The sequence below is a fragment of the Engystomops pustulosus genome, chromosome 7 (genome assembly GCF_040894005.1).
Source record: "Engystomops pustulosus chromosome 7, aEngPut4.maternal, whole genome shotgun sequence".
NCBI lineage: Eukaryota > Metazoa > Chordata > Amphibia > Anura > Leptodactylidae > Engystomops > Engystomops pustulosus.
The window spans coordinates 43,498,953-43,517,294 of NC_092417.1; the positions used below are offsets into that span (position 1 = coordinate 43,498,953).

At 42.6% G+C, this 18,342-nt stretch overlaps 1 protein-coding gene across 2 annotated transcripts in view; it reads right to left on the reverse strand.

The window, feature by feature from the left end:
- Positions 1–18,342, reverse strand: part of TTBK2 (tau tubulin kinase 2) — an 85,212-nt gene that overhangs the window by 41,111 nt on the left and 25,759 nt on the right. For both annotated transcript variants that reach the window (XM_072115648.1, XM_072115649.1), the window contains exon 3: positions 7,830–7,977. In XM_072115648.1, the coding sequence (XP_071971749.1) occupies positions 7,830–7,977 (148 nt within the window). The remainder of the gene's footprint in view (positions 1–7,829; positions 7,978–18,342) is intronic.

An 18,342-nucleotide genomic window follows, 5' to 3' on the forward strand; every position in this document is an offset into this window, starting at 1 on the left:
TGAAGGAGGTTTAGTGCTAATTTACTGCAGACCCACTGAAAGCATCTAAAAAAGCGCTAGAAATATCTAGAGAATTTCAAAATCAATGCATTCTTATCTACTTAAGGCTGGAATCAGTATGTTATCTTTATTTATTTTTAAGAATTGCATACTGACCCATTGATTTCTATGAGAATGTTCACATGTCGGTTGCAGCATGTACTAATTCTTTCTCTATTCATCCTTTTTTTGTGGACATGATAAAAGAAAATGACATGCAGATAGCAAAAAATAATAAATAAATAATGAGAATAATGCAATACAGACTTACACACGCAGAAGACACACCTGTCTACATAAGGGAACCCGTCATCAGAAATTGGATTAATTAACTAGCAGTATGTTGTTAAACAGCTGAACAGCTTCTAGATGGCGAACCTTTTAGAGACCGGGTGCCCAAACTACAACCAAAACACACTTAATTATTGCAAAGTGCCACCACGGCAATTTAAGTAGTACTGTATTGCTACCTGTTCTACCACAACTTTCAATCATATCGGCCTCTAAAACAACAAAACAGTTGAAAGAAGAAGGGCAAATTTTGACAAATGTTGTAGCATCTCGCTATGGTCCCCCTGTACAGGAAGAAATGTGGGGCCTAGAGGAGCTCTTAAGATAATCCGCCATTTTCCACATGTTCTACCTCTTCCTGCAGTCCCAAGCTATCAAGAATGTGTTGATTTAAAATAGCACTGAGAGCATCATTTCTTGACTCTCCTGGGATTGCAGGATGATTCTTTGAGTTCTATGTCAAGTGCTTTGTTGATGGCTTGGGTGCCCAAACAGAGGGCTCTGAGTGCCACCTCTGGCACCCGTGCCATAGGTTCGCCTCCACTCTTCTAGATCATGTTACTTTTAAGGTTTGGTGTGGTGGTATCATCAAGGAAATCAACTTTGAAGTGAGATATAAATTGGTTTTATGAAGTCAGGGAGGCGGAGAGTTTAACACTGAAGTCAAGCTCTCCCTGCCTTTGAACACCCCCTTACTGTTATTGATGGTTCTGTTTTCAGGGACATCATTGACCAGACCTCTTGAAGTCCAAAACATGATGTGAATCACAGGAGGAGGAGTTCAGAGGCAGGGAGAGCTTGACTGCCTCCACCTCCCTGACTTAATACAACCAATTTTCAGCTCACTGATTTTCTGGATGATGCCACAAAGCTGGGCCATGAAACAAACATGATCTAGAAACTGTTAAGCTTCTTGACAACATGGTTTATTAGGCCAATTTGTAATGACAGATTTCCTTTAAAAGGAGTCTACCACCTCCACCAAAATGTTATAATCTGTTGGCAGTATGTAGCAATGAAATGCACTATTATTTTCAGCTGTATCATTTCTGTCCATTATCCCATTTCCAAGATATTGCCAGTTTACTCTTTATGCTAATGAGACAGTTGGTGAACCAAGGTCTTTTCCTTAAAGGAAACCTACCACTTCGGATAGGGCTTCTAAGCAGCACTAAACTGTTTTAAAGCATTTTAACACTTTATTAATGTTTATATCCTGTTTAGCTTCCCGGCACCGTGGTCCGCGCTCGGCGAACCATGCGCGCGACCGCGCGTGTGCCTGAATAGGAAGTGGTCGCGGGCATGGTGCGCCAAGCGCGGACCACGGTGCGGGGAAGCTAGTTCGGATATAAACATTAATAAAGTTTTAAATGCTTTAAAACAGTTTAAAAACATAACGAAGATAAGCCGCATGTACTGCTTAGAAGCCCTATCCGAAGTGGTAGGTTTCCTTTAACACTTGACGCATCTTATAATGGCCTAAACCAGTTTCCTTTTCTTCAAGTGCTGCTCGATCCAAATCTTCTACTTATCTGGTGGAGAGTTCCAACCTTATCTAGGGAATATACTTGTAAACAATAAAATTAAATCTATTTAAATTATAATTGGGCTTCAGATTTTACCACTTTATAACTCACAGGGGACATCATTTATACGCCTATTCTGAAATATAAGCTTCTTTGGGTCATGTGACGTCACACAGGTACACGAATCGTGACGATGGATCACACATCTCTGACTACTCTCTGTGAAACTAACAAGCTATGCACCTGTATGACATCACATGACCACGGATCAGTTTTTATTCCCAGGAAGTGAACAATTTAACTTCCTGTTGAATTTAAGCAAGTGGAAATCTAGAAAACTGTGAAGAACTAATGCAGAAAGTATATTGGAAAATAACAATATTAATTATTTGCTGACCGGGGACAACTCCTTTATGGCTGGCTGTATACTACTAGGGGCTGGCTGGCTGTATACTACTAGGGGCTGGCTGGCTGTATACTACTAGGGGCTGGCTGGCTGTATACTACTAAGGGCTGGCTGGCTGTATACTACTGGGAGCCGGCTGGCTGTATACTACTGGGGGCCGGCTGGCTGTATACTACTGGGGGCCGGCTGGCTGTATACTACTGGGGGCCGGCTGGCTGTATACTACTGGGGGCCGGCTGGCTGTATACTACTGGGGGCCGGCTGGCTGTATACTACTGGGGGCCGGCTGGCTGTATACTACTGGGGGCCGGCTGGCTGTATACTACTGGGGGCCGGCTGGCTGTATACTACTGGGGGCCGGCTGGCTGTATACTACTGGGGGCCGGCTGGCTGTATACTACTGGGGGCCGGCTGGCTGTATACTACTGGGGGCCCGCTGGCTGTATACTACTGGGGGCCGGCTTGCTGTATACTACTGGGGGCCCGCTGGCTGTATACTACTGGGGGCCGGCTGGCTGTATACTACTGGGGGCCGGCTGGCTGTATACTACTGGGGGCCGGCTGGCTGTATACTACTGGGGGCCGGCTGGCTGTATACTACTGGGGGCCGGCTGGCTGTATACTACTGGGGGCGGCTGTGACCAATGCATTTCCCACCCTCGGCTTATACTCGAGTCAATCGTTTTTCCCAGTTTTGGTGGTAAAATTAGGGGTCTTAGCTTATACTTGGGTCGGCTTATACTCGAGTATATACGGTGTGGAAGTGTAGGGGGGCAAGAGATTTGCTAATTTACCAATAAATATCTTTTAAAAGTTCTGCTCTGCCTTCTTGATATGTAAAGTGAAGCTTCCTGTCTTTTACCTCATCAGCCAGACATTCCTGACCATAAAATGGCCGCATATGGAGGGTCATGTGATCTCTAACTGTCCATGAGCAATCGCCCTGCCGGGACTTTGAACTCATATTCATGAATACTATCAAAAGGTCTTGGCAGGGCGATTACACGTGGACAGTTAGAGATCACACGACCCTTCATCCGCAGCCATTTTATGGTCAGGAATGTCTGGCTGACGAGGTAAAAGACAGGAGGCTTCACTTTACATATCAAGAAAGCAGTGCTGAACTTTTACTAGATGTGTATTGCCAAATTACTGAATATACTGCCACCCACACATTACAAAAACATGAGGTAAAGTGGACAACCCCTTAAAGATCTGTGGCAAGTTGCATTAATAATAGTATTAATCCCAAATGGGGCACTTGCCATCTTTTCGGTGCACTAGTTTGTTTCTGATGAGTAAGCCCTGAGGCTACTACCATAGTTTATTATTTAGCTTGTAAATGAGAGAACCAGGATTAAGTCATAGCAATGAGATAAGCAGAATACACTGAAAGATCATGGAGAGCAGATCAATAGTAGCTGCACAGCAGCCAGAGGATTACAGCTCCCATTCCTCCTTTATCCTCACCGACACATTATATCTAGAAAGCATCTGTCACAATGGGACACGGGGGGGCTGGTTTAATTATTTTGTATATAAACCTCTCTAGGAATAACCACTACACAATTAAAAAAAACATTTGCAACCTCTAAATATGCTAAAATGATAAAATCTTCATCGTTTTTTAAATCTCTGAATGCACATATTAGTGCACATTTGTCAGTCACCTGTTGTCATTTGCAGCGAAAATCTGTCTAAAAAGGAAAGAGGATTTCTGTACAAAGTTGGTAAATATCCTATGCAGTATTTGCTCAGCTTTGAAATCTATTTACAGGGGTTAGATCCAGTATTTTACCATCATAGAAGCGAATTGGGCAGTAGCCCAGGGCCCAAGAATTCTAGGGGGGCCCATGGCCACACAGCCCACCCACCAAATTTTATGCTGAGAAGGACCTTGTTCATGCTCTCAATACACGTGTACAAAAGAGCCTTTTCAGGACCTTGAAGGTCCTCCAAAGGTCCTGAAACCAGAGACTGAAAGCAGGCAGAAGGGGCACATCCTCCATTCCTCAAGAAGCTTAATTTTAGTACCGTATGAAGGAAGTAATTCCAGACTTTTTGGGGCTATACAGTCCGGGGCACACGGCTGTCTTAATCTGCCCCTAGTAAGACCCAGTATCAGTTTAAAACAACAGATTTTTCACAAATTTTTGAGAAGTTATGTGGAGATAAATTTCTGAACCTGATAAGACTCTAGGGCTGCGGTCACACGTTGCATTTTGTTTGTGTCTAACGCATGCGTTTTTAAACAGCTGAAGAGATTTGCCTACTTACATTGTTGTCAACATTGCATTTACAAAACGCAAGCGTTAAAGCAATGTTAACACACGTGTTGACAACGTTTTAACAAACACATGCATTAAGATTGTGTTAACGTCTGCGCTAACAAAGCGTTAACACGTGCGCTTTGTAAACGCAATGTTGACACCAATGTAATTAGGAAAAACTCCTCGTCAGTCGTTTCAAAACGCACGCGTTAAACGCAAACATGTGACCGCAGCCTAGAAGTGATCATAGGCAATCATAGGTGATCATGGCAAACAAATTAGTTGTCGGGTCACCTCTTTCTTTTAAACAGATCTAACCAATAACTACAAAAATAACATACAACATCTCAAACTGGATGACTGGAGATTTAACTACTACACACCTGTTCTATATGGATTCCTCCTTCCGGAATATTCCTATAGCGAATCACATCCATGAGTCATCTGCATCCATCTATCCTTATCAGTTCTCAGCCACATCTGTATCATGGAGGGCTCTACACCCAGGGGTAATAGGGAATGAAACCTGCGTCATTGGGCTGAGCAATGATTCCTACGTCTCCTCTACATCAGCACAGATCCTGTGGCTAAGCGGGGGCAATGAAACATAGCTAGCGTCCCCTGACAATTGACAGAGCGAAGAGATGCAAGATACATTGGGAAGAAGATCACCAAGCACATACCCTTGTCTGCATACAAAATAGATGCTGCCCGCAAGACCCGTTTGTGAAGTGTAATTTAACCTTGGAACTAAATCAGATATTCTCTAAAATTGCTTTATATATTATAAATGCACAGTTTAAAGGGAACCTACCACCCCGATTCTACCTATAAAAGGTAGAAGGGGTGGTAGGTGGATGAATGGGACGTGAGGATAGCCCTTTTTGGGCTAATCCTCACGTCCCGGCTATCTTTTAGAAAAGTTTATTGCGGGCATATGCAAATTTATTTATGCGGCTACTGGGGCGTGGAGTAGCCGGACATGAGGCTACTAGTCGCGGCTACTCCACGCCCCAGTAGCCACATTACTCCGCCTACCATTTAATCTTCGGCGCGCAGCTCCTCGTAGCTGCGCGCCCTCGTCCGAGTCCCCCGGCATCTGCGGCCTACTGCGCATGCGCAGTAGCTCCGGCCCCGGAGCCGCGGCTGCGCAGACAAAGGCCTGGGTTCTGCGCATGCGCAGAACGCAGGGGACTCAGACGAGGGCGCGCAGCTATGAGGAGCTGCGCGCTGAAGATTAAATGGTAGGCGGAGTAATGTGGCTACTGGGGCGTGGAGTAGCCGCGACTAGTAGCCTCATGTCCGGCTACTCCACGCCCCAGTAGCCGCATAAATAAATTTGCATATGCCCGCAATAAACTTTTCTAAAAGATAGCCGGGACGTGAGGATTAGCCCAAAAAGGGCTATCCTCACGTCCCATTCATCCACCTACCACCCCTTCTACCTTTATAGGTAGAATCGGGGTGGTAGGTTCCCTTTAAGGAGGGTACAGTATTGGAATCCTGAATTTATTTTCTTACCTAAAAGGGCAATTTATTAGACAGGGTCACTATAAGGGGTTATCTGCTTTAGGCCACCCATACATAGGGTGGCCTAGTCGTATGCTGCATATATACTAGCTTGGGGCCTGGAGGCAGCCGGGGCCCAGAATACCGGAGTGGCTGGCTATTGTGCCCTTGGGCACGCTGATGTTACCCTGCTTGGTATGGGGACCTGAGGGCTGTCCTACAGCTTGGCGGGCTCCAGCAGGTGGTGTGTGTACAAGAAATAAGGAGGGAGAGGCTGATGTACTGATTTCTCCCTGGGGCAAACCCTGAGTGTCTGTAGGATGAGTCGCTGGGCCACGGATGGGGAGCCCATGGTGGTAACAGCCGTATCCAGGGATCAGACGGAGGCAACTTTGTGCAAATCAACTCACAGTTCTTTATTGAACGTCAGGCAATGGCCAAAACGATAAACAGCAGATTCTTTAAGCTGGAAAGGTCATGGAGAGGCGGTGCACAGAAAGGTTACACGCAGCCTGATAGTAGATGCAGGCTGGGTTGGTTCAGATGGAACTGAGTCCGGATGGTGGAGCTGCAATTCTGGGCTTAAGTCTCCGGACTTGCCCTGGGTGCTAGGCAGTAGGCCTGAGGCATTAGAAGTTCCTGGGATTAATGGCTGTCGCAGCTCTAAAGGTGTGCTGCTCACTCTGACTTGACTCTACAGTCTGACTGAACAGACGGAACCTGAAGACTCAAACGAACCAACCATGTGCTTCCGCCCAGCAGGGGTTTATATTCTCCCCTGGTCAGGTGGTAGCACCTCTCCAATCACCTTCCAGCTTGTGTTACAGAAACACCATTGGCTGATCACATTATGCAATTAACTGTTGCCTTGCCAGGCAGTATCTACAGCTGTAATTACACAATATCTCAGTTCTAGAAACTTCCTATAGGGTTCATGACTCCTCCTAATAGCTCTTGACCTGGAGGGGGCGCTATTCGCAACTACCAGCCCGCCTTTGCATTGGCAGGGGTGTTGCACGTGCAATAGAGCAACACTATGTACCGGCACAATTAGGCAACTCTGTACAAGTTTCTCTTAATAGAAAGTTGTTCACTGGGTTACCCCGATGATCAGCGCATGGAACAGCAAAAATATAGGAAAAAATAAAGCATTACTATGTGCTGTGCTATCGCTCATGTCCAGTCATGAATAATGGAGAAGGGGGGGCTTGGACAGTAATGAACGATAAAGGGCTAAAGGCAGCTTGGACAGTCCTGTTCAGTAAAGGGGTAGGTTTGGACAGTCATGAAAGATAAGGGGGGAGGACACAGGCCAAGACAGGTATTAGTTTCGGCATTTCTTTAATGCCCACAAGGTAGGGCAGACCATCAGCCTCTCCTTAGTGATATTTGTTCTATCCATTCAACGCATTAAAGTGGTGCACACAATAAATCCCAAGGGTCAATCTTTGAAAGCTGCAACACGAAAAACAAAAAATCACTATCTTTATTGATAACAGAAGAATAAAAATGCTGTGAAGTACACCTATCCAGGGTCTCATATCAGTAATAGCAAAACTATTCTGGAAGCATCCTAGGGATTGGGAGCAAACAGACAACGCAGATCTATGTCATCAAGACAACATACTCAGACATAGCTTCTATAGAAGGTAAATGAGAAGCAAAGGCAGAACGCATATAAAACACATCCATGTTTAACTTCCAGGGCAAAATGCAACATTAGCCTCTTTGATTTAGTTAGTATTCATTCATGTATTTATTTAGTAAAACTATCACCAATTCTTTTACCTTGAAGTTTCTTGAGAACCGCCACCTCCATTTTCAATACTTGTTTTGGTTGCTGGGCAGACTCTACTTTGAGAGCGACATTCTCCCTCGTCAGCAGGTCTAGGGCATCGTAGATTTCCCCAAAGCCACCACCACCAATTTTTCGAAGCTGTTGATAAGGAAAAGAAAGTTTTGGTTTTCACATTACCTTTAACAAAAGGACACAAAACTACTCTGGCACAAGTGAAAAGAAAGAAAGATAGCTATGATAGACAGATAGATAGCTATGAATGATAGATAGCCAGACAGATGGAGAGACCGAATACATACATTTCCCATACATTTCTGGAAAGTTGTTCCAGATTAAATCAAATCAAAAAGACAAGGGGGCACTGTCTCAGTCTGGAGAAAACAAGGTTAACGGTAATCACCAGAGGCGACAGGGCTTTTTTATTATGAGAACTGTCAATCTGTGGAATAGCCTGCCTCAGGCGCTGGTCACAGCAGGGACAGCAGAGAGCTTCAAGAAGGGTCTAGATGCCTTTTTACATCTAAATAACATTGATGGTTATGTTATATAGAATTGTTTTCCCTAAATCCTTCCTCATCCAATGCCTTCCCTTCCTTCCCTATCTTGGTTGAACTTGATGGACACATGTCTATTTTTTACCATATAAACTATGATACTATGATTTTGCTCCACTATACAGTTATGTGTACACCATGTTGAAGCTACATTGCGTCTATAAGTTAAGTCACAGAATGATGGCAGTCATAGCTCAGTTGTATTTAACCCTTATATTATGGTACTTTCAGTCCTCGAACGCAAAATCATAAAAGTGGGTAATTATACCAAAAAAAGAGCAATAAATATATGCAAGCTTGACACAGAAGCCAGGAAAAGAGGGAGCGGAGGATTAAAACTGCATTTTAAAGGTCACTTTGGTCTACAAAGAGTTTCAGGTTTCATATGTGCTTCCAGTGTATTATATGAGAGTCTGCAATGAGTCTATATGAAGTGGACATCTGCACAAAACAAAAGCGCAAAAAAAAAAAAAAATCACCCCTTACATTTCCAACAATATTAGGGGCTCACTAGGTTTTTCCAACCTATAAAAAACAATGGTTAAGAAAAAGCAATGGTCTTAACAGGAAACCAAAATGTTAAAAGATCGGGAGGAGCTCAACAAATAGTACTTAAGTGTCCTATCTGCAGGCCGCATGCTATACAGCAGGAAAATCTGAGCAGATTGAATATACAGGCAGTCCCCGGGTTACGTACAAGATAAGGTCCGGAGGTTTGTTCTTAAGTTGAATTTGTATGTAAGTCGAAACTGTATATTTTATAATTGTAGATCCAGAAAAAAAATTTTTGGCCCCAGTGACAATTGGAGTTTAAACATTTTTTGCTGTAATGGGACCAAGGATTATCAATAAAGCTTAATTACAGACACCTTACAGCTGATCATTGCAATCTGGGACTATAGTAAAGCATTCAGAGAGCTTCACCAGAGGTCAGAGGGGTCTGTCTGTAACTATGGGTTGTCCAAGTCGGGTGTCCTTATGTAGGGGACCGCCTGTAGTGTCCTATCTTTAGGAAGGATAATATAGAGCAGGATAATCTGAGCAGGCAATGAAACGGGTCTAAATAGTTGTGAAATTAGATATTTTATTTTGCTCAGCTCATCCCGCTCTATAATATAAATACAGTACATTTGTAATGTGTCATATTACCTTTAAAGGAATTTGCAGCCACAAAAAAAAAAAAAAAAAAAGAAACCTTTCCGGCACTTGAAAATTGTTTTAAAAAAGTAGAAAAAACGTTATTCAAACATTAAAACTGGTGTGCGTCCAAATCCAAAAAAAAAAAAAAAAAAAAAAAAACAACGTGCCTAAGAGCAGAATGTAAATGTGCGAAACACGTAGATCCGCCTACGTTTTTCGATTTGGATGCATTTTATATTACTTTAAGTGCTGGGAAGATTACTTTATTTGTTCCACATTACTGCGAATACTAGGACCTTTACCAATGTGGCAATCTCCTGGACAGTGACCCTCTCCGCTCCTTTTTTTCTTTTTTGTACCTCCAAAGGAAATCTACCATCAAAACCCAGCATGGATAACCAGTGGCACTTACTCATAGATCCAGGCACTATGATTGCGGTAATCTTCTTATATTTGTTATCCATGGCCTCCTTCCTTCTAAAATCAACTTTTATAATTATGCTAATAAAGGGCTCTGGGGGTTGTTATCAAAACCCCTCTTGCTGCAGCTTGACAGGCTGTTCTCCTCCTGCAGCTTTCCTCCCTCAGCACTTCCCCCTCCCTCTGCACACTGTAACAGCCTATTCAGCAATTCAGGTTCATTAACATAATTTCATAAGTTGATTTTAGAAGGAAGGAGAAGATGAATAACAAATATAAGAAGATTACCACATTCACAGTGCCCGGATCTATGGAGTATGTGCCCTGGTTTTTCATGCTTTTATGGTAGATTTCCTTTAAATATAAAATAATATACATGGATCATATCTATCCATATGTAATATTTAGCAAAAAAAAAAAAATTGATTAGTAATTTAGTCAGTTATATTGCTTATTCGTTTTACGGAGGGTGTTCCTTTCCCCTACAAAAGTAAAATTGTCTGCAATTACACGATTCCTGCAAAGCTGAAACAAACCTTACATCAATCAAGTTCAAAAGACTAGAAACAAGTCACGGACCCTTTGAAGAATGATCACTCTCACAGTTAACAATGACGAACATTGAATATTTTACTAGATATTCAAATAACTAAAAACATCAAAAGCTGATCCGTGTAGTGCAGCAAATCTGGATGATGCAATAAAGCCTGAAAGCCCAAGTTAAGACATAAAAACATCATACATAAAACACAAAAATCTACCCTGGAGAAAAAAGGCAAAAAGATGCACAGCACTTTCTAAAAGGCACAACTCATGTCATCCAGACAACCCCCGCAGGTTCATAGTCTGTACTGAGCATATCTTATCGGTCCCATCTAGGACAAAACATTCAAAACATTCTACTACAGTCATGGCCAAAAGTTTTGAGAATGATACAAATGTACATTTTTACAAAGTCTTCTGCATCACGTTTTATAATGGCAATTTGCATATACTCAAGAATGTTATAAAGAGTGATCAGCTTAACAGCAATTAATTGCAAAGTCAATATTTGCCTAGAAAATGAACTTTTTCCCCCAAAACACATTTCAACTTCATTGCAGGCCTGCCTTAAAAGGAGCAGCTAACATGGTTTCAGTGATTGCTCCAGTAACACAGGTGTGGGTGTTGATGAGGACAAGGCTGGAGATCAATCTGTCATGATTAAGTAAGAATCACACCGCTGGACACTATAAAAGGAGGCTGGTGCTTGGCATCATTGTTTCTCTTCTGTTAACCATGGTTATCGCTAAAGAAACGGTGCAGTCATCATTGCACTGCACAAAACCGGGGAAAAAAAGAAAAAAAACGGGAAGAGTATCGCAGCTAGAAAGATTGCACCTCAATCAACAATCTATCGAATCATCAAGGAATTCAAGAAAAGGTTCCATTGTTGCCAAAAAGGCTCCAGGGCGCCCAAGAAGGACCAGCAAGTGCCAGGACTTCTCTTAAAAGGGTTTCAGCTTCGGGATGGGGCTCCCAGCAGTGCAGAGCTTGCTCAGGAATGGCAGCAGGCAGGTGTGAGTGCATCTGCACGCACTGTGAGACTGCGGAGACTCTTGGTGCAAGGCCTGGTGTCAAGGAGCGCAGCAAAGAAGCCACTTCTCTCCAGAAAAAACATCAGGGACAGACTGATATTCTGCAAAAGGTACAGGGAGTGGACTGCGGGAAAGTCATTTTCTCTGATGAATCCCCTTTCCGATTGTTTGGAACATCTGGAAAACAGCTTGTTGGGAGAAGACAAGGTGAGCGATACCACCAGTCTTGTCTCATGCCAACTGTAAAGCATCCTGCAACCATTCATGTGTGGGGCGGCTTCTCAGCCAAGGGAATCGGCTCTCTCACAGTCTTGCCTAAAAACACATCCATGAAAAAAGAAAGTTACCAGAATGTCCTCCAAGAGCAACTTCTCCCAACCGTCGTCCAAGAGCAGTTTGGTGATCAACAATGCCTTTTCCAGCATGATGGAGCACCTTGCCATAAAGCAAAGGTAATAGCTGAATGGCTCAGGGAACAAAACATAGAGAGTTTGGGTCCATGGCCTGGAAACTCCCCAGATCTTAATCCCATTGAGAACTTGTGGTCAATCATCAAGAGACGGGTGGACAAACAAAAACCAACAAATTATGACAAAATGCAAGCATTGATTGTGCAAGAATGGACGGCTATCAGTCAGGATTTGGTCCAGAAGTTGAGAGAGCTGCCAGGGAGAATTGCAGAGGTCCTGAAGAAGAAGGGTCAATACTGCAAATACTGACTCGCTGCAGTAACTCATTCTCACTGACAATAAAAAATTTTATTACTCATAATATGATTGCACTTGTATTTCAGTATGCGATAAAAACCATAGGGCAACAGATCATGTGAAAATATAATATGTGTGTCATTCTCAAAACTTTTGGCCATGACTGTACTGTACTCCTGATGCAGGAAACAGAGTAAATAGTAAAATACTATTACATAGCAAAAGTGACAAGTAGGAAAACTGATGCAGTTAAAGGAAATCTACCATCAAAATTAAGCATAATAAACCAGGGACACTTACTCATCCAGGCACCGTGGCTTTGGTATTCTTCTTATATGAGTTATCCACGGCCTCCTTTCTTATAAAATTAACTTTTGAATTATGCAAATGAGCCTGATTGGGTACTCTAGCCTCTCTGCAATCTAGCTTTACAGGATGTTACACTGTCTCACCCTACCCCCTGCTCCCTCAGCACCTGTGCAGTGAGCAAGAAGGTTTCTTATCTTGTTTTTGATGGTGGATTTTCTGTAAGTGCAGGCAGCGTGGGAGATTAAATATATATGTTAGAAAAATTTCAGAGTTGCGATTAAATTACTTTTGATGGCAGGAATGGACACTGAAGAAATAACACATGCGAAAGAGGGCCTTCCAGATTTAGAAGCTAGGGAAAATTTTATGAGAAAAAAAAAAGACATCTAATTATTATCTAAAAAGTTGCATTATCCATTGCAACCTGTTGCGAAAATTAAAGTGAACTCCAAATATAATATTTTGCCATAATTTTACTTTCCAACTCTGCCTATTATTACCAACAGGAACAATTAAAATTGCCTTATTCATTTTATCAGATCCAATGTACTGTCTTAATACACAGAAAATGACCACTCAACTTAATACTGGTCAAGGCGGTGACGCACCTAAGCCATTGATTAGCTGAGACCAGCGACTTTCGTAGGCCGAGTGGCCAAACTGTAAAGCTATTACTGCCCCCTGCTTTTGCCAAAATTTACAATGGTCTCGACATCCTGAGGTCCCCACAGAGAAGACTGGTGGCCGTGGCCATAAGTTGGCCACCACTTGCTTAGCTGTCATCTTGTGTTGAAAGAGAACAAGAAACTGAAATTTGACATGGACTGGTCAGAATCACAAAGGAAGTAGAAAGAGAACTGAGTTTTTGTTTATGGAAAACAGTTATTAGGTACAGGTCAAGGCAGGCAGTGTTCCTGCTAACCTAAAGGACATCTACCAACAGGATGAAGGATTGTAAACCAAGCACACTGACATACTTGTGTGTACCACCTCTGTCAGGATCAGCTACTCTTTTAGATGCTAACTCCCTGTGTTTTTTTTTTGTTTTTTTTTTTTACAAAAAAATGATTTTAAAATTATGCAAATGAGCCTGAGAGGCTCTGCGCTCCGTAGGTTTTAATGGACCCTCTCTTGCATAATTTTTACAGCCTTTTATTCTGAAAAACAAAGGCATAAGAAGTTCAACGAAAAGTGATCCTGCCAGAGGACATACACCAGTATGTCAGTGAACTCGGTTACAATCCTTCATCCTGGTGGTAGATTTCCGTTAATAATCAAGCCATAGGCCTGGGCTGGCACGTACAAATTCAGAGTCATGCTGGGGCCATATAAGAGATGGGACGAGTAAGAACAGGCGGGCCAGGTACATGGGAAAAGAAAAGAATTTAAAAATTTAAAAAAAAAATCAGCATACAGGAAAGCAGAAAACCCTTGCAGAAACTACCATGTTGGGAACTTTTATTGCTCTAGCATCCTCCTGTGGGAGAAAGCACCCAATATAGCGCGAATATCACTAGGGCATAAGCCAGTGTTCCACCCTATGAAAAAAGTATAAGAAGGGGAGTCATGGCGTCCAGATACAGAAGATGAAGAATAGTAGAAGAAAAAAGGGAAAAACAGGGGTGCTCATGTACGCTCTGTACTGGTGGGGTAGCCAAGGTATGTCTCACTCACCTTATGTTACCCCTTTCAGAATGTCAATTTTGAAACTACCGTATATAACCCATGATATACTATGACCCCCAAACGCATCTTTGTTACATATGTCCATAGTAAAAGTATTGCTCCATCGCAAGGCGACTCTTGACTTCATTAAAGAGAACCCGTCATGCAAAATAACCCCCCTAAACTAAATATATTTTCATAAACTGCCATTAGAGAGCATTGCCTCTATCCCTTCATTGTCCCTCTACATGCCTGTAAACCTAAGCAATGAGGTCCTAAAGCTGTATGCAAATGACCTGTGAAATGTCCAATGAAGCATTAGCATATTCAAGCTGTCCACTCTATTCATGAGTGGGAGGCACAGCCACACCCCCAGTGCATGACTGACAGCCTGTATAATGATGTGAGGCTGTATAATGATGTGCTTCCTGGTGCTGGTGGCCACGCCCCCCGCAGCCTGTGTGTGCATGTGTGTGTGTATAGGAGAGATACAGCAGCTCCAGGCAGCCATGTTACAGCAGAACATGTCAGATTCATGTGTAGCTGATGTCTGTGTCTCTCACCTGTATATTAGGAGGATGCAGCACACACACTAGCCATGCTTTACTATACATTACATACAGACATGAGCAGGGGGAGGGGAGGGGAGGGCTAACAGGGGTGACATCACTGCCTCTGACCATGTGACCAGCCTCATTTACATAATAAAGAATAGATGATTTTACAATGAATAATGTATGAAATAACTAGATAAAGGCTGGGATGGGATCCTTGTGAGCTGCTCCAACAGGTAGTAGTGACAGGACAAGTGACACAGACCTGATGACAGGTGTCCTTTAAGGCAGCGCAGTGATAAGGAACTTGGATCCAAAAACTGGGCTCCTTCTTATCACTAACAGAAGATGTCATAGACAGAGCTTCCACATCCGCCTCTGGAGGTAATAAACCAACAGGACTGAACTGCCGCCATAACACTCAGGTTATAAATCCGGGACAATTGATAAATGTTATATAAACTATAGGCCTATATAGGCCTTTTTAGACCAAATTAAATACCGCTTCTTTGTAGGGGGTCATTTCTACCAATCACCAGCCATTTACTCAATTTCACAAGCCAGGCCCATCTTTTATCCATATCAGGCTTTGAGAAAAAAAATCCAACTTCGTTTCAAAAATGGCTAATTTCCTACACAATACTGAAAATTCTGACTTTTGTACTAGCAATTAAGTTCTTTTAGGCTGTAAATCCCCGAAGAACAAAAAGCTGTCTGGCAGCAGTGATTTATGCTATAATGATATTATAGAGTACATTGAGAACAGGTAATCCGAGGACAAGTGTTAACAGGAAGAAAAGATTGTCTGCAATAAACCGGTCTATAAAGCACAACAGAAATTACTAATATAGTTGGAGTTTACTGTAAAACTCTTTACAGATTTACATTACATAATCTGCAACATCACTTCAAAGAGATGTCAGTGGGTGATGGGTTATGGTAAGAAGACAATGGGGGAGATTTATCAGTGGTGTCTGAGTCAAAACTGTTCTAGTTGCCCATGGAATCCAACCAGAGCTCATCTTTCAGCCCAGCATTAAAATAAATAAATAAATAGACCAATATACTCACCCTCCTGCGGCCCTGATGCGCAGCGCTGCTCCCCCGATGTCAGCGCGGCTCCTCTTCTGGCTTCTGCGCTTGTCTTCTGTCTTCGGTAACATCCTGCAGGGTGCGGCCACGCTCTTCCTGGCCAGCAGGCGCATAGTATGACGTCAAACTATGCGCCGTGAAGAACCATGGCGGTGGCCTGCAGGATGTAACCGAAGACAGAAGAAGACAGAAGAGGAGCCGCACTCCTCTTCTGTTTTAAGTGCTGAGCTGGCTGTATTGACTCGTGTATAAGCCGAGTTGAGGACTTAAACACAAGTATATACGGTATTTTACATTAATACATTAGTTAGTACTCAGTTATGTGCTGTAAGATTCTTGCTGGATACACACTGTTATAGCGATTTAGCAATTTATAGCAATTTATAGCAATTTATGGATAAGATATAGATAAGCTTATAGATAAGCTTTAGGATTTTGGATACCCCCCTCCACCAGGGGCAGGTGACAGTGAGATGGAGATCAAGTAGTTTGATTGTTTTGTTATTGATGAAAGCCAAGCTGAGTGTGCATGTCTATGGGGGAGCTGGACAAATATATTATATATATATATATCTTTATCTACATATACATACACACACACACACACACACACACTACACAAAACACATTTTTTCTTTTAATTAATTTCCTTATATTTACAAAAATCAATTCAACATATCAAAACATACGTAGTAGGAAGCAAATATATTCACTCTTGCTTTAAGCAATAAGGTACTTTAGTCCTATAGTTTATAAGGGGCATAACCAGAAAATTCATTTGTAAGACCGACCAAGCAGAGCCTTCGCTAGCTACTACATATGTGAAACAACGTCATGCACCTGTAACATTTGGGGGGAGTCTATCACCCCTTCATCAGGCCACCCAAAACATTACACGATGTGCACAACCAACACAAGGCTGTGTATGTTTGTCTCCTGCGACTTAATGTATATATTACTATGTCTTTATCGGGGTGAGAGTAGACCCTGTACGCACTACACTTATATAAAAGCATTTGTTCCAGTAGAACATTGTATAGAACAGTGGTGGCGAACCTATGGCACGGGTGCCAGAGGTGGCACTCAGAGCCCTTTCTGTGGGCACTCAGGCCTTCACCCCAACACATAGTTTGCAAGCTAAGACTCAAGGCTTTCTTCTGTGTTCCAATACAGCCCAGGACGCGCCATGCTCAGCACTATTTAAAAGCAACATCATTGGCTGCCAGGACTACAGGAGGAGCAAGAAGTTGTGGATAGAGATGGATTGTCATTGGAGCTCCTGTTCTGGGTCCCCTGTTCCTTTCTCTTCAGGGGACACTGAAATTTCTCCATCTTTCTATTGTATTGTTGAACTCAGGACACCAATACGATTAAAACCTGTAATACAGCTGGGATCAATAAGTTACTGCTTAAATTGTCATGTTGACACTTTGAGACATATAAGTGGGTTTCGGTTGTAGCTTGGGCACTCTGTCTCCAAAAGGTTCGCCATCACTAGTATAGAAGGAGCTAAGACCGCTGCTGGCCAAACATACATCTTTAGAATACTCATATTTGGATTTTTAAGGAAATCAGATTTTGTAATTGAAAAAAAAAAAAAACACCAACTTTTCAACATTTTTATAAAAACTATAATGTGTCTTGGAAAATAAGAAAGAAGCCATCGTCTACAATGAGCAGTAACATGGATCACAATTCCCCATGTTAACTCCTAAGTAGTGAAGCTGCATCTAGATTTAGCATGAATCAATGGGAGAAGGAAGCTTTCCCTACTAAGGCTCTGGCACCCATTAGCAAGGTCTCATGACAAATGCTTCCTGCCAAGATTCATTCATTTTAATAGAGCCATCTGCACATATACATTTTTCATACATTTCCCCAGCTAAATGAGCAGAGTCTCAGGGGCATTTCATACTACTGTACTGGGCTTGTATAGGTTCCCCCATAATGTCCAGATGTCGCCGTTATCCATTATTTACTCTACCTGCACTGTAACCTTATATGTTCTATAAGGATTCACTCAAATATAAATTGGACTAACACAAAGTACAGGTTAAATGAACAAATAGCAATACAAAAACATAAAGGTGCACATTTATTAAGGGTCCGAACGAAGCATTTTCGTCGGGTTTCCCGCCTTTTTACCGTTTTGTCCTGAATTGCCTGGGGTTTTTGGCACACGAAATCGGATTGTGGCACATGGACGCCGGCTTGCATGCGACACAAATCGGGGGAGGGGTGGTGGACATCGGACAACCCGACTGATTCGGACAAACCGCTGAATTTAAAAACGAAATTGTGTCACAAGATCAGCACTCACATACACCGGGAAGAAGAAGGTGAACTCCGGTGGACCTCAGCGGGGGAAGAGACGGATGCAGGAAATCGGGCGCACGATTTTGGAGAATCGCGGAAGATCCGAATCACGTCGGACAACGCACAGCGGGGATTGGGAAGGGTAAGTAAATGTGCCCCAAAATCTTCA